General features: G+C 40.0%; 1 protein-coding gene across 5 annotated transcripts in view; it reads left to right on the top strand.

The window, feature by feature from the left end:
- Positions 1-2,389: 2,389 nt before the first annotated feature.
- Positions 2,390-18,082, top strand: part of LOC149839546 (uncharacterized) — a 148,957-nt gene continuing 133,264 nt past the window's right edge. For 4 of the 5 annotated variants that reach the window (XR_016431330.1, XM_090002614.1, XM_090002615.1 and 1 more), the window contains exons 1-3: positions 2,390-2,670; positions 10,263-10,580; positions 15,774-15,833. Coding sequence is in view for 4 of the 5 variants with exons in the window: in XM_090002614.1 (XP_089858740.1) it covers positions 10,398-10,580; positions 15,774-15,833 (243 nt within the window). In the remaining variant the exon portion in view is untranslated. The remainder of the gene's footprint in view (positions 2,671-10,262; positions 10,581-15,773; positions 15,834-18,082) is intronic. The other variant, XM_090002613.1, reaches the window with a different exon arrangement.

Raw genomic sequence — 18,082 nt, 5'->3', positions numbered from 1 at the left:
TGTGTTGTAACACAAGCTAAAAACTAAGGTGGAAACCTGGACTCGAGGGAATGTGCAAAGCTATTTATAGTAGGACATTTCTGTCAGACACATATCTATCTTAAAGGAGGACATTTCTGTCAAACACATATCTATCTTTTTTATATGTTATTTATTTTTTTATGTTATTTTATTATAAAATCATCATGGGTAACATTGGCATATGAATTTTCTCGGGTCCTAGGATATTCCTCTGTACACCCCGAAATACACGAATTTGTCTTCGGAGGAGAACACAACCCCTCCCCCACAAGCCTAATCCATGCCCAAAACAAACAAGCATGAGCTCAATTAGCATGCATCCTACTAACTAGCAAACCATGAAGATTGAGGACCATACCTTGATAAATCGCCCAAGACAATGAGATTCATAGTTTGCACAGGTCCACAATCTGCCCCAAATCTCCAAAGCTGTGGGAAAATACCCATCAATATAGGAAATATAAAGAATGTCGTTCAATGCATGACTTGAACCGCGGAAGCACCTAGGAAAATCGAAAAACACCTAACTTGCCAAAAATTTTCCCACCAAACTTACATTCTACACGGTGCAGCCTTCGCTTCACTGCCAAAATTTGAGGAGATAGCGTTGAGAGATTGAGAGAGTATGTAGGTGAGTGGGAGTGCATGGTTGAGGGAGTAAATGAGAGAGCAAGAGGGGTTTAGGGAAAATGAAACCCGTAAGAGAGAAAGGGGATTAATCAAGATAATTAAAAAAACATCTCTATAGGCGGAAAAAGCCAAAAGATGAATCATCATCCACATGCCAACAAAAGAGAGGGTGGGGCCAAGTGGCTGGTCCCACATGTCTCACATCACAACCATATACCAAAAACACCCCTTTAGCAATTTTAAATACCAAAAATAACTTTCTCATACCCTTATTAATCTTAGTTGAAAACCAAATATCAAGATTGCCATTCTCATGTAACCAAAACGTTTTTGCTAAATCCCATTAATATCGCATGACCAAATCGTCCTCTTACTTTTTCAAAAATTTGTGCATGTCCTTTGCCCAATAAGCCATGATTTTTTTTTTAAATGCTGCCAATATCCTTGAATCTAAAATGGTTTGATCCAAACCCGAATCCAATCTAATTAAGATCCAAATCTCAACCAGCACCCATCCTAATGAAAGGCTCATATAAATCAAATAAATATTGAAATAAAGGGTTCAAAAATTTGACGTGTTACAATAATGGTTTGAAGGGTGCTAGAAGACCGTCTGCTTTACACAGGGCAATGTGCACAAGAGGTGATTCTAATTTCTTCCGAGCTTTGTTTGAATGCCTGTGAAGACACATACAGTAAATTTGTGAAAATGGACTGCCAGTCTCTATGGGTTAAGTGGAGGCCAAGAGGGTCTTGCTGTCAAATTTGGGAACAAACTCATTAGGTGGATTTGGGAACGATCCTTCCAAATTATGATCGTTTGAAAACTCAAGAATTACCAAATATTTGACAAAGAACGGAAAAATGCAGCAACAATTAGAAAGGGCTTTACTTATTGAGAGAGCATGAGCTACTTGAAAAATTTGGAAGATAATGTTACATCCAGTTGGAGGTGCCTTGAATACTGGTTCCTCCCAAATCAGGTTGGCTAAAAGTGAGCATTTGTGACATTTCTATTTAGAGTGGCGATACAGCTACACTATCCTTTCGCACACAGGGTCATATAGATATGCAAGGTGTGTTTCTTCAAATTGGGCCTTATGACAGACAAGGAGTGGTAGGGATGACCATAAATGCTTATGGTTGCTAATCTAGGGATCACCATCACCATAGAGAATGGCCGATCGGACCTGGCGTCCAGCCTCACCAGGTACCTGGTGAGGGGCGACATCTTGGATAAGACATACCTCAAAAGGTGAGGGACATTTTCATGTTAAAAAAACTCAATTGTTTTTCATAATTGACTAGAGTTGATTTGTAAAATAATTGAAATAAGCGTGTAAACAACGAGAATTAAACTCCACCCCTTACAAAACAACACATTTGACAGCCTAACCGCTTGAATGAAGCCAACCTTTGAAATTTAAATGGAATAAAAATTGTACATATAGTAAAACTTTTCATGACAACTGCACTAACCTTGCTTAACGAGCTTAATCAAGTTTTAAAGTTTGATCAAGCTCTACTCGTTTATGTTTAATGACCCTGAGCTTTTGTTCAAGCTCCGCTCGTTTACTTACCGGATGAGTCTGAGCCGAGCCCAAGCATCGGCTCGTTCTGTACCCCTACGTCTAGCTTCATAAGTCCGAGTCTGGTTGAATATCCGTACCCGCATCGGAAAACGAGAGTGCCCACATTGTCTGGGACGCAGCGGAAGCGCGGGCCGGGCAACTAGCCAAACCCCGTTCCATCCTTCCCCCTGTTACGATGAGAGCAGGGGCGCTGAAAAAAAAAAAGAATCAAAGTCGGGTATACCCCCGACACTTTCCTCTCTGCTCTCTTTCCTGACACCTCCCTCTCTGCTCTCTCCTCTCCTCACCCCCTCCGACCTCTTCTTCTCTGCTCACCGGAGACGAAGACGACGGTCGTCCGACGACGAATATCTAGCGGCGAAGACGGTCGTCCGACGACGAATATCTAGCGGCGACGACGGTACTCTCTCTCTCAAGCACTGACGAAGTAAATCTCTCTCTCTCTCTGTGGCCCGATTTTTGAAGGGTTTTTAACTTGGATGCATTTGTATGATTGTTTGAATGAATAGCATGTAATGTGTTGATGATCACTGTGGATGGTCGGAATTTTACTGTTTTTAGGGTTTAGATTTCGGGCTTTTGCTTGATTCGGGGGTTTCTTCAATTCAGGGTCTGTTCGATATGAATAGCATGCAATATGCGTTGATTATCAATGTGAATGGCCTGATTTTTACTTTTTTAGGGTTTAGATTTGGGGCTTTAGCTTGAATCGGGTTTTGCTTCCATCTTCGGGTCTGTTTGATATGAATGGCATGTTATGCGTGTTGTTTATCACTGTGGATGGCCGGATTTTTACTGTTTTTCGGGTTTAGATTTGTGGCTTGTGCATGATTCCGGTTTTGCTTCAATTTATGGTCTGTTTGATATGAAGGGCATGCCAACATACTGAATCAACTTAGCACGATAGCAGCTTATGACCTTCCAACCTTCCACTTTCCAACCAGGCTTACATAAATGAGAGCAATGGAGTTGGAGGCTTGGGGAGGACGGGATGAGAATGCAAAGTGGCAAAACAACTACATTTTATGAAACAAATGATAAGGATATGCATGAGAAGGATTTTGAACCGGCATATCATATGATTTTCCTTCTTAAAATAGGTTTATAAAAGGTAAAAGCTGCAATTTATAAGCAGTACCTAAGTCGGCTGATTTTTAAACAACTGGTCACTCGGTTTAGTTCGTTGGGTTCAGCTAGAGTGGAAGAAGAGTTTGGGCTAAAAACAAGTTTTTCTAAAATTGTCATCCATTTGGTATCCAACTCAGACAGAGTCACTGAGTCAACCGAGTTGACTCGGTGAGTTTGCCAACCATACTTGTTGGGGTGTGGGGGCTTCAAGTACATGTAAGGAGCTTGTGGCCTTTAAGTTTGTGAAAGATTTGCTGGAAAATGCGACTTTGATAGCATAACTTCATATCTTCCAAACAACTCATTAGTTGTAGTGGACTTGTTGCCTTCATATTTTAGGATAGTGTAGTTGGTGAATGTAAAGGGCGACAAACCATCTTAACTACAAGCCACATTATACCACCGTTGAATCATATGGATCATGGTTGTAAGTATAGTATCATTACCTGATTGGTCGGGCCAAAAAAAGATGCGTATTGTATCGTAAAAAATTATAATTTTTTTCAAAATTTCAAAAAAATCAAGAAATATCAGAAAACATTAGCAAACATTCTAAAAAAATCATCACACATGAAACAATGATGAATTGCACAAAATACAACCATAAAATCACATATAACATTTAGTGTCTCTATGAGCTGCATAAGACATCATCAAACATCAACTATTTCATAAGAACAATGCAAAATATTAAATATCTTGCAATTAAGAACATGTCACAAGACACACTTTCATATTACATAAATAAAAACAAAATAATCAAGTTTATACACACTTAAGTGTTAAATAACCAAGTTTTTTGAAAATATAACCTCAATCATCATCATGATCATCATCATGATCATGCTGCGCTCTTTCTCTTCCTTCTCAATACCTCTCTTTTTCTTGTCTTTTTTCTCTCAGACTAGTGAGTAATTGCTGACATTGCCATTTCACGACATCCGACAATTCCCTTGACATGCAAGTCACAACATTGAGATATCTCCCGGCTAAACGATGCTTCAACCGAGAGATACCACCCGAAACAATATGATGAAAATAGTTGCACTCAATTTTCAATTGGTTTCTACTCACTACTTGAGTGCCCCATTGCCATGTCAGATCAGATGCCATCTTCCAAAAAAAAACTCAATAAGAAGCAGAGAATAGAGATTTTTTACCTTAACCAATTTTCTTGAGTGAAAAAATGGTGAAAATGCACTCTTACATGAGCAAACCACAAAATCCCTCTCCCTTGCGCACATATCGATCCATAAATCGCTCTCACAACTCCTTGGGTGCTTAGATACCCTTCTAATGGCCTCTACACAAACGAGGTAATCGACCTTCAAGAGTTCTTTAAAACCCAAAAAGTAAAAAAAAAAAATTTCTGTCCTTTTTAAAGTGCGTTGAAGGTATATCTTACAATACAATACAATACAATACAATACAAGATTGTATTGTATGATATATCCGATACGAATATGATACACACTCGTATCACAATATATGTGCCATATCAATTTTGCCCATAGTTACGATACATATTGTACGATACGGTACTGTACAATACTTACAACATTGATATGGATCATGAGCATAAGCAAGACCAATCAAAGGGATGAGAGGAAGATTTCGGGTAAGCACACTTCTCAACATTATCTAAGATTTAAGAATTGGGCTTAGGCATGTTGGAATCAAGAGAGAGATAACTCGTAGTGGAGAATCATAACTAGAAATGCTAGTCATTTTATTATGCAAACAACCTATGTCACATGGGTGCGGGTGCGGGGATGCAACACTTCCAAAAAACCCGGGTGCGAGGGTGCGGCAGGGGCAAAAATGTAATTTTATATATATAATTTTGAAGTTTTAACAGTAAACATTGTCATAAACTCATAATATGATTTATCATGCATGCAGTATATCAACCTAAATATCAAATTATCAATCAAATAAGTAAAGCAATTACATAAATCGACCTAAATATCAATCAAATAAGTATTGTATAATAGAACTAAATTACATACCAAAGTATATCCTGATGAAGTAATGGATGTTAATAATTTTCTTCTTCATCATCAAATGCATCATTAGAAGGAATACTGGGCTCAGCTAAATCCATGTTTGTTACGTTGAATTCATGTTCTCCCTCGAAGTCACACTCTTCTGGGTTTACATCCCAAAATTTGGATGTTCCTTGTCTGCGTTATAAACCTAATTTGAAAATGATAAATACAATACAAGTATATTTAAATGAAAACTAAGAAATAATCAAATAACTAAGAGAGCAAATTAGTACCTGTATTCATCATTGCTTCGCGAAAGTAATCGAAGATTTGAATTAACATATACTAAATCCTCTGCACGCTTGCTGGTGAGTTTGTTTCTCTTCGTGTTGTGGATTTGAGAATATGTGCTCCAATTTCTTTCACAACAAGATGAACTAGCATGCTGCGATAGCAATCTTAATGCAAGACGTTGCAGAAGAGGTGTTTCTGATCCAAATGTTGACCACCATGTGATAGGATCTATATTATCTTCTTCTCTCGCGAATAATGCTGGTGCATATAATCTCGAAGATGAAAATTTTTCAAACTCTTGTGTGACTTGATATAGAAGATATGCTTCTGGAAAAAGTCTTGTCATACACATATTTCTATGTCTTGATAGCTCTGAGTCTAAATTTGGAGGGACACAACCAATATCACCAGCCCGCCACTTATTTGCATAATATTTTGGATTAAGAGAATGTGCCATGCAATGCAAAGGAGTGTTGCTCTTATCTCATCTTCTGACTAAAATTGAATGAATATGATTAAAAAAATCTAAATCATCAAATGCAGGATTTTTTTCTTCATGCATGAAAACTATAGTTTTTATTTTTTCAATCATATTATCCCACATTTCATAAACTCTGTGAAACATGGGCTCATCCTTATCAACTTCTCTTAACATTTCCCAAATAGGTTGCGTAAATTGAAGAAAGTATACCAATCTGTCCAAAAACTCATCATCAAGAATGAATTTCTTAATTTCTTGAGCCTTGATATCATCATCAGCACGATAGAATGTCCAATTTTCACCAGTCACCATGTTAATCAAAGCATTCTTCACTCTTTTAATCCTCTTCATCATCACAATGATGGACGCAAAACGTGTTTCAGCGACCTTCAACAATTTCAAATTAGAATGCCTATTAAATATAACATTAGCATGATGGTGGTTAACATCAAAATTCCTAATGCTTTTGACATTTCTTTCTAAATCTTCAATCCATGAACATAAAACATATGCTTGTGAATTTTCTTCTTCTTTGGGGTTGCAGATGCTCTTTAGGGCTAGATTTAAGCTGTGTGCTACACATGGTGTCCAAAAAATATGAGGGTACTCACTCTCCAAACTCAACGCTGCACTTTTACAAACTGGAGCGTTGTCTGTAATGATTTGTACCACTTTCTGATCACTCACTTCTTTTATCACTTCTATAAACAATCCCTTCAAATACTCTGCATTTTTATATTCCCTAGATGCATCAACTGCTTTCAAGAATATTGAGCCACTAACCGAACAAGCAATGAAATTGATTAATGGACGCCTTTGAATATCTGTCCATCCATCAGACACAATAGAAACTCTATTTTGCTCCCATGAATATTTTTTAATCTCTAGCAACCTCTCCACATTTGCCCTCTCTTCTGCAAGAAGTGTGGTTCGTATTTTTTATGCACTTGGAGGCACATAACTACTCAAATTACAATTTGCCAAGGATGTTACTAAATCCTTCCAATAAGGATTTCTAGCCGCATTAAATGTCAGTGAACCAAAATAAAAATACCTCTCAACTTTTCTATCCAATTCTTCTCTTCCATATGTATTGAATGCTGTTTGTATCGTTCCTCTACCTCCTACATTGACTTTTTTTTTTCAGCATCTTCTTGGTGGCTTGCAAATGGCACACTGACTGCAGAAGAATCGGCCATTGCCTTTCTCTTCTCATATTCTTCTTGTATTGTCTTCGCATTGCCTCATCAACTTTCCTGCAAGCTGAAATGCCATGTCCTGGTATCTTCAACAAATGAGCCTTCACTTTTGTGTAAGACCCAACAAAATCTCTTTCGCAGATCTTGCATCGAAATCTCTTGTTTCCACCACCTCCTTCTCTAGTTTTTGCAAGTTTATCTACATGTACCCATAGTGGCCCCACATCATCAATCCCACTGCAACTATTAGCAAAACTAGCCGCAGAACTCACATGTTGGGATGAGGATGACGCAAGTCCTTTCCTTTTATCCGTCATTTTTATCTTGAAAACACAAAAAAAAATACATTAAAATTTTCAAATAAATTCGAAAACACAGGGAGAAGGGGGGGCTCAACCCCTCCCCTGCCAACCCAACAAGAGAGCTAGAGCGAGGGAAACTCGGGCCCTCCCCTCCTGAAAACAGAGAGAGCCAGATGAGGGAGGGGCTCAGCCCCTCCCCTGTCGACCCAAAAAAAAATCCAGATGGGGGAGGGGCTCCTGTCGACCCCAAAAAAGAGCCAGATGGGGGAGGGGCTCGGCCCCTCCCCTGTCGACCAAAAAAAAAAAACAGCTGAGGGAGGGGCTTGGCCCCTCCCCTGTCGACCCAAAAAAAAAACAGATGGGGGAGGGGCTCGACCCCTCCCCTGTCGAACCAAAGAAAAAAACAGATGGGGGAGGGGCTCGGCCCCTCCCCTGTCGACCCAAAGAAAAAAACAGATGGATCCAAAAAAAAAAACGAAAACAGATGGGGGAGGAACTTGGCCCCTCCCCTGTCGACCAAAAAAAAAAAATAGATGGGGGAGGGGCTCGGCCCCTCCCCTGTCGACCCAAAGAAAAAACATATGGGGGAGGGGCTCAACCCCTCCCCTGTCGACCCCCCCCCCCCCCCCCCCCCCCCCACCCAAAAAAAAAAAAAAAAAACAGATGGGGGAGGGGCTCGGCCCTTCCCCTGTCGACCCCCAAAAAAAAAACAAATGGGGGAGGGGCTCGGCCCCTCCCCTGTCGACCCAAAAAAAGAGCCAGATGGGGATGGGGCTCGGCCCCTCTTGTGCCGAAAAACGAGGGAGCACGGGGGGCTCAGTCCCTCCCTTGCCGACCCAACAAGAGACCGAGAGGGGGGGGGGGGGGGTGCTCGGCCCCTCCCCAGCCGACCCAAGAAGAGAGTGATAGACATGCCTGCGAAAGGAGAGGCGGAGCTGGGGGCGGCGATGGGAGAGTGCTCGAGCTCAGGGGGAGAGAGAGGAGAGATTAGGGCAATTTTTTTTTTGCCCTAATCCTCCTTTTCATCGGGGGATTATTTTTACGCCCAAATTATGGACAAAAATGACCCTGGGTGCGTTGACCGCACCCAGGGTCGTGTTGACCGCACCCGCACGCGCACCCGCGTTGCGTCGATGCAGGTGCGGCATCTATTTTGCCGAGTCCCTGTGACATAGCGAACAACATATCCATACAATTTTATATTATTTAAAAAAGATTCAAGGCTATTCATATGAGAGCTTGCCCAATCACAAAAATACGTCGTCCAATCCATGTCCAAGCTACATGCCAAGTATATGGATCATCTTGGCAGACATGACTCAACACTAAAAATGGTTCTAAATGCTTTTTGATTCATTGTGGACATGGTCAAGTTCATGCATGACATAGTATTGACCATGTTTAGTGTCAAAATAGTGACTTCTATTGTTCCATTTGTTGAGAGAAAGAGGGAGAGAGTTATTAAAGCAACTGGTAATGTGTTGGTGTTCTTCACCAAAGAGGGAAAAAGTGTTTGGCAAAAGGTATAGAGCGGGATGGGATGTGTATTACTAACTTAGTAATGGAAATAAACAATGTTTCTTGTACATATACAGAGAGACACAGAGATAGAGAAAGTGGTATGAGTTAAATTGTTTCATACCAAATATAGATCTCTATAGAAACTTGAGACTAAGAAGTGCTATTGTAAAAGACAACTTTCCATCAATAGATGAAGCAAATCTTGAACATGCATCTACACACTCAAAGGGAAAGAAAAAGACTTAAATGAGATTTCAAGTGTACAATTATATGGAAATATAACTGTAATAAGGTTAGTATAAACAATACATGGTTTATCAAAGAAAACACTTATAAGTTACACACAGACACATGCTTATTTTTACAAAAAATATGTTTCGATGTACTTAGGCTTGGATTTATGTTGGTGACAAAAAATTATAAAGATCCACCTCTATATCCTAGGCTTGGATCTGAGCCAAATGTTTGGTGCTTGCTGTATGCTAGTTACAAAATGAGCATGATAAAAGTTTTTGCATCAAGGCAAATTGATAAATTAAAGGAATAAAATAATAGGTGCCATGTTATATCTTCTAATGAAAATTTCAAACATAAATATATTGCAAAAATGTCTTATTTGGATATTTTCAAATGAACAACCTAGGAAAACTTTCCTTGTTAAGGACAATATGCTGATATCGATTGCAATGGATCCTGTAGATCAAATGAACGCAATTGTTGCCACTTGTTAATCTAGTTTTTCTTGTGAGATATGCATGTCATTCATAGCATATTATCTTGATTACTGAATGTTCTATGTCTTTTGCAGCTCATAATTGTTTGATATGTGATATTATACTTTTATCATATTTGTTTTTCTTGTGAGATGTGCATGCTATTCATAGCATATTCTCTTGATTATTGAATATTCTATGTCTTATGCAGCTCATAATTGTTTCAGTTTTATTAGATAGAAATCGACTGGAATCAGATTCAAACTCAAATCATTAAGTTAATCTGATAGCATTCCTTTTGGCACCTGTGAGCTTTGAACTTGAAACCTGTGGTGTACTAACGCTTTTTTGACACAACATTCTAACCACCTGCAAACTTGACAATTGCTGAAGGCGGATGGATAGAATATTTAATAGATGATGGTGTAGATCTGCCCTAGCCACCTGTTCGGACAGACTTTGATTTGGATTAGGGCATCACCATTGCAGTCATACTTGGATTTGCTTTGTGCTTCTAACCAGATCTGCATGATATCACACAAGGGGAGCTCCATGGATTACGATCGGAGAATGGAGGGTGGATTGGGAAGCCTGATTCATAGGATGGAGGGGATTGGGATTAACGGCGATGGCGATGAGTCTTCATCCAGAGAGTATCACTTTCAAGTTCTTAAGGCAATAGAGGCTGCAGAATTGACGATCCAGGCACAGGTCTTCTTCTCTACATGCTATGCTATGCTCCGTATCTTCTGTTTATTTTTTATCCAAGAATTTTGTCTGTTTATTTATTTGCGGACTGATTGCCTTGTTTGTTGTCTGTATATTTGATTATTTGTTATTTTGCTAGGATTATAATCTTAAGTTTCGGGTTCGAATGATATGCAAATCTCTGTCACATCTAATCTCTGCTCACTTGTATTTTTCGTTTCAAGAAGGGAAGAGCACAAAGTGCCATAGCACATCTTTTATCAAAATGCGAATTCTTTGGACTGTAGACTCCATGTTGGCAAGGTGGGCCCACCAGGTGTCTCAGAAAAAAAAACCCTTTGTTGGGCACCTCTCAAGCATAACATGAACATACTATCAAAATAAATATAAACCTGAACAACTTGCAAGATGCAAGTTCTCTTCAGTCTGTCAATGGTAACTCAACTTAGCACGATAGCTTTAACGCCCCAGAAGTTTGACTTGAGACAAGAAGATTTGAATGAAATTACTTTCGAAAGTCAGAGTTCGCAGCAAAGATTTTTAAAGATACCAAAGTTTTAAATAAAAGCACAAGTTGAGCCTTCTGAGCACGTTAGCAAAAAGATTCAACACAAACCCATTTCCTAACTAAGCCAGACAATGAGCAAAAAATAGAAAGGAGTTTATCCATAAAAAGATTGTCTGTACAAAAAAAAAGGGGAGTCATCCACCCTTAATAACAAAAGTATAAAACCCAAAAAAGGTAGCCAGAATGCCGACGAGAGAGGTGAGACTTTGATCATGTAGCATTTGCATCGCCACCCGTAAGGAGAGCTACCTGTCACCTACACCTATAAAAATGAGGTCAGTCCTGAAAATTGGTAGGTGCGCAAAAAAATAAGATGAACAACAACTAATCTAAAGCATGCTCAAATCTAAGCAAACAGAAACTGATGCAATAGGCAGTAAGCAGGTGAATAGCAAAGCTAACCAGAATATCATCATGAGCTCAAGTAAACTAGTATCACAGTGAGAACAATCTACTGTAAGAAGTCATAACAAGACTTATCAAGCATACCTTCTAACTATCGCAAGCAACAACTAGTAGCAAGGTAAAAGCATGTAGTCAAAAGCAAGAAGAAGAAGAAGGAACAACTGTGAGCATGCCATAATGTGATCTAATTATTATCTGAACATTGTGGGTACACACAATGTATAAAACGTAGAAATAACCGAGATCCATTCAGAGGTTCATTATGCTATGTATTTTATTATACCCCGAAGAACTGACTGAGTCCGCTCTTAAGGGAACAACCAATGGTCAAGAGAGTAAGTCCCCAAAGGCTAAACAGGGCCAAAGGATGCATCCAACTTCTGCAGAAGTGCCAAGCGACTACTACCTAGGATACTTCTGGTAACGCCATTTCCCCTACCTCCGATGACTGAGGAAGCCAGATCTTTGCCCGCAATAGCCATGAATGGCCTGTCCATCGGAGGTTTTGTACCATCCATCCTCTCTCTTGATGAACCAACCCGAACAAGTACGATGAAGGGTTTTTCTTCATTATCGCCTTGCTCTACATGCCCTGGTCTATTCGACCCACTCGAGTATCTTGCCTGTGAAGGCGCATGATTATCATTTAGTGAGATGTCCATAATTGTGCTCTTTCGCATATCATGAGGCATATTCACTTCGTGCTACACATCAAAGCATCGCATAGCATTGCCAAGAGGTGCGGCTAGGCTTATAGCCACAAGCCACAAGGAAACACTTAAAACAAGTTCAGATGCTGACAACGATTTCTAAAGGTACCTGAAAAGTAGAAACAATAACATGATCACAATCTACGTGGCGCAGGCAAGAAGTGAATCAATAAAAGCATAAACAAGCAGGCTAAGCACAAAACCAAGGCGCATAAAGCGCGGGACAACAAAAAAAGTAAAGTGTTGAAACGTAAAGAGGACAAGGATTGCGAAACCGCGTCCTTGAATTAAAGAACAGAACATAAAGTAAAGCCTAAGCACATATAGCGCGACGACAACAGAAAGTAAAGTGCTGAAAAGTAAACAGGACAAGGATCTCGAAACTGCGTCCTTGAATTAAAGAACAGAACATAAAGTAAAGCCTAAGCACATATAGCGCGACTACAACAGAAAGTAAAGTGCTGAAAAGTAAACAGGACAAGGATCTCGAAACCGCGTCCTTGAATTAAAGAACAGAACAGAAAGTAAAGCCTAGTTACATATACCGCGCCGACAACAGAAAGTAAAGTGCTGAAAATTAAACAGGACAAGGATCGCGAAACCGCGCCATTGAGTTAAAAAACAGAAAGTAAAGCCTAGGTACATATAGCGCGGCGACAACAGAAAGTAAAGTGCTGAAAGGTAAACAAGACAAGGATCGCGAAACCGCGTCCTTGAGTTAAAAACCGTACATATAGCTTATATGTATACGTTTATATATTGTTTGATTATCTTTTCTTTAGTTCAGTTTTGTTCATTCAAAGTCCTTTCGCGCAACTTTCCCCTACCTTGGGGAGTTGCGAGTTCTTGGACGCTTGCGGGCGTAAGTGCAAAGAGTCTCGGGCCACGAGACATTTGTACGCTCCGTCGTGCAACCTGCAAGCGTAAAAAGCTTAGCATGTAAGAAAAAGGTGAAATAAGGGTCTGGCCACCAAGGAGGGACATGGAAACAGTCCCTGACGAACAACAAAACAATGGCAGGCGGCAAAACAACGGCGACAAGAGGCAGAGCCCCCTGCCGACAAGCAGACAACGATAGGGGGCGGAGCTCCCTGCCGACAAACCAACGCAATAGGGGGCTCCGCCCCCTGTTGGCAAACAGACAGCGACAGGGGGCTCCGCTCGCTGCCGGCAAACCGACGCGACGGGGGGGGGGGGGGGGGGAGGCAAGCACCCCCTGCCGACAAATGAGAGCGACAGGGGGCTCGGCGGAGCCCCCTGCCGGCAGATCGACGGCGACAGGGGCAGAGCCCCCTATCGGCAAATCAACGGCGACAGGCGGCGCGTTGCCGGAGACGAAGGGTGAAGGCGGCCGGTGCAGCGAGAGGAGACAGAAACGTCAGAGAGAGAGAGAGAGAGAGAGAGAGAGAGAGAGAGAGAGAGAGAGAGAGAGAGAGAGAGAGAGAGAGAGAGAGAGGGCATTGGCCCTTCGCCCGAGACTGCTTCCTCTAAAAAAGGGGAACCAACTTCTCGAAAGATTGAGAAGCCGGGTCCGGGCTGGGCTCGGATCCGGGTCTGGCATGGATCTGATACCAACGGCCGACCGAGACACGTGCCTGGCGCGTGTCAGACTCAGTTTTTTTAAGTGGACTTAACAATAGTAGCTTATGAGCTTCCAACCTTCCACTTTCTAACCAGCCTTACATCATTGTGAGCAATGGAGTTGGAGACTTGGGGAGGACGGGATGAGAGGGCAAAGTGGCAGAAAAACTACATGTTAGGAAACAAATGATAAGGATATGAATGAGAAGGATTTTGAACCGGCATATTATATGATTTTGTTTCTCAAAATAGGTTTCTTACAGGTAAAAGATGCAATTTATAAGCAAGACCTAAATCGACTGATTTTTAAACAACTCGTCACTCGGTTGCATTCGCTTTGATCAGCTCGAGTGGAAGAAGAGTTTATGCTAAAAATAAGTTTGTCTAAAATTGTCATCCATTTGGTATCCAACTCGGATTGAGTCACTAAGTCAACCGAGTTGACTTGTTGAGTTTGCCAACCTGGTTGGGATGTGGGGGCTTCAAGTACATGTAAGGAGCTTGTGGCCTTTAAGTTTGTGAAGGATTGGCCGGAAACTGCGACTTTGATAGCATAACTTCATATCTTCCAAACAACTCATTAGTTGTAGTGGACTTATTGCCTTCTTTTTTTTAGGATAGTGTAGTTGGTGAATGGTTCAAGGCGACAAACCATCTTAACTACAAGCCACGTTATACCGACGTTGAATCGTTTGGGTCATGGGCATAAGCGAGACCAATCAAAGGGATGAGAGGAAGATTTTGGGTAAGCACACTTCTCAACATTATCCAAGATTTGAGAATTGGGCTTAGGCATGTTGAAATCAAGAGAGACATAACTCGTAGTGGAGAATGAGAACTAGAAATGCTAGTCATTTTATTATGCAAACAACATATCCATACAATTTTATATTATTTGAAAAAGATTTAAGGCTATTCATATGAGAGCTTGCCCAGTCACAAAAATACGTCGTTCAATCCATGTCCAGGCTACATGCCAAGTATATGGCTCATCTTGGCTGACATGACCTAACACGAAAAATGATTCTAAATGCTCTTTGATTCATTGTGGACATGGTCTAGGTTATGCGTGACAGTATTGACTGTGTTTAATGTCAAAATAGTGACTTCTATTGTTCCATTTGTTGAGAGAGAGAGTTATTAAAGTAACTGGTAATGTGTTGTGGTTCACCAAAGAGGACAAAAGTTTTTGGCAAAGGGTATAGAGCTTGATGGGATGTGTATTACTAACTTAGCAAAATATGTTCACATTCCTCAAAATTTACAAGAAAATCCAACACCAGTGTCGTACTTATGTCACTATCATTTACAAGAAATTCTAACATCCAAATAGTATCATGACTGAATTGGGATTTCCATGACTAACAATTAGGATTCTTGTGTTCGGTAGTTAGGATTCTCGAGGAAATGCGATTCATACTTTAAGTGTTTCTGGTTGCTTTGATCTAACCGAATCAGATCCATTCCTTAAGTGTTCCATTTGCATATACACATTTATGTGTATGTGCTGCATTTTAAACAATTTGTTTGTTAATTATAAATATTTATAAATGTTGGTTCGGTTTAGTTTTATAGGCATTAAACGAAGTATATCCAAACATTGCCTTGGTGGTATTTTGAATGTCGTATTTCCCTTTGTCCAAAACTCTTTTCCGCTCTATTTTTCCTCAAAAAGGAACCCCTGGTCCAAAAAAAGAGTGCTTCTAGTTGTTTCTGCTTTGAGATACCTGCCAAATGCTCTGTTCTTATCTGCTGGAGTTTATAATCACATTTTAATGATTGGTCTCAAATCAGTCTGTCATTACTTCTATCAGGATTATTGTGTCTGTTTCTCCTCACATTTGAAACTTTTAAACAGACATAGGGATGCGGAGCTGTTTCCACCAAAGTTCTTAATTATTTTTGTTACATATTTCTGTTCTTTTCATGCAGTTGAGGGAGAACGAGCACTTGAGGGCTGAACTGCAAGCTAGGCGAGAACTTGATAATTGTGTATGTGCCTATCCTATCTTATTTAAATTACAAAAACTCATTATTTTTCCAAAGATATATTTCTGAGTGTGTGCATGAAGAACGAAACTAGTGCTGCATTATTTTCACCTTTAGAAAGATTTAATGGATCCAAGAAATGATTCTGAAACTGTCAGTGCCATAGCTTTGCCCCAGATTCCCTCCATGGCCTGATTCATGAGCTCCTCCATGGTTCATCGAATAGTTGTCAGAAACAGATACAAGTACTGGTACTGGTGCTGGTACTGGTACTGGTACTGGTACATGAAGGCTTAAAAAGCTCCTGGTACGTGTTTATTTGAAACACATATTGGTATGATTCCATAAATACCAATGCAAGTTTCTAATCAATATTGATATAGTATCCAACAACACACAGAAATGGATTAAAATAAAGCATTAGGGCAAGTAAACAGTCTCATAATTGTTTGTTTTTCATCCAGTTGCAACTTGCTATCCTCTATAGGAAGCGGGCAATGACCATAAAACACTCATACTTGCTGATCTGTTGGAAGTTGGAACAAAGATTATGAGTATGCACTTTAGAAAGTAGTATGTATCCGTTTTTTAGGAGCGAACAAAAGGCTCTTAGTCTCCGTCTCCCTATGTCAAGTGCTCATGGTGCAACAAGAATAGGAAAACAATATTTCTAAAGCCTATTTCTAAAGCATAACCTTCTTCAGAAGTTGTAATCTCAGTTGAAGCCGTAAATTTTCACCTGGTTTGGGGATTTTTATAATTTAAATTTTTTCTCATCTTTATTTACTTTTGGAATTAATTAAGTTGTGTGGTTGTCATAAATAGACCAAGCATGCATTTCTCTTGAATTCATTGATGTACGATTTTACAAAGTAGAACAAACTCTATTATATCTGTTTGTTGTTCATCCCTTTCAGTACTTGCTTTTACAAAATTTACAAGATCAAGGTGAGCATGTAAAAATGTTGAGTTTTATATACTTTTGGTATCTTTGGATGAACTACAAAAATTTATGATCGAATGTACTTTTAAGAGAAACCAACAGTCGTCTTGATTGCAAAAGAGTTAGGGGTGGAAGGCAACTCATGTTTTTGACTAGTCTAGTGTTTAAGATCATTTTAATATGTCGGTTAAATGATTGATGCTGATTATCTATTCCATGTCATTTTGGGATAACGGTTTGGGTTTGGGTCAGATATCCCACTGACTTGAACCAATTTAATCGGGTTTGGTAAAAATATTTGAATCTGAATAGTTAAATGGGTCGGTTTCAGTTTCGTACTAATGCTTTTTTGACAACATTCTAACCACCTGCAAACTTGACAATTGTTGAAGACAGGTGGATAGAATCTTTAATAGATGATGTTATAGATCTGCCCTAACCACCTGTTCGGACTGAATTCGATTTGGATTAGGGCATCACCATTGTGGTCTTACTTGGATTTGGTTTGTGCTTATCACCAGATCTGCTCCTAATTTTTTTCATTGTTCAAAATGGCTGGCGTCTGCTCCTAAGTTTTTTTATTGTTCAAAACAGCTGCGAACGGGGTGATAAACTTTATCACCATCCATTAATGATAAAGCATGATTAATAATGCTGGTAAACGAGAACCAAATGGAGTGTGTTCAAGTTCTGCTCATTTATCTCTAAACCCAGCTCCGGCTTAGCTTGGAGCTCATGGCAAGTCAAGCCGAGCTCGATTTCATGACATGCCTGAGCTTGATCATGCAAAAAGAATTGAACTGTCATCGACATGAGAACAATGGGGTACAAACCTTGAAACTCAATCAACTGTTCGTGACAGATTTTTATGTTATAATGTATACTTAAAACCTATATATGGCCTCTGCACAAACCAATCAGAGCCGAGCAGCCTCACAATCTATTCATGCTTGACTGGTTCAGGTAAACGAGTTGCTGGATCAGTTTACCATCTACATGACTCAACCATGAACTTATTCAGGCCGAGCCGAGCGACGAGCTGCTTGATTTGTTTCCCAGCCCTAGTAACAAGTGCGGCTCAATATAAATGACTTTTTGGTGGTCATCACTCTTGGCCAACCAAGGTTACCGAAAGCGCCTTTAGTAGTGGGGAAGCGCGGTTCGGAAGCGCAAAACGTCGTGCTTCCGAAACGTGCCGGGAAGCACACCCAAAAAATGGGAAGCACACTTTCCCTAAATGGGAAGCTCGCTTCCCCATTTTTTTCATTTTTTGTATATTTATTTATTTATTTATTTTCTCTTTTTTTGC

This window comes from Nuphar pumila, chromosome 4 (genome assembly GCF_984573655.1).
Source record: "Nuphar pumila chromosome 4, dmNupPumi1.hap1.1, whole genome shotgun sequence".
Lineage (NCBI taxonomy): Eukaryota > Viridiplantae > Streptophyta > Magnoliopsida > Nymphaeales > Nymphaeaceae > Nuphar > Nuphar pumila.
This window is presented reverse-complemented; position numbering and strand designations above follow the sequence as displayed.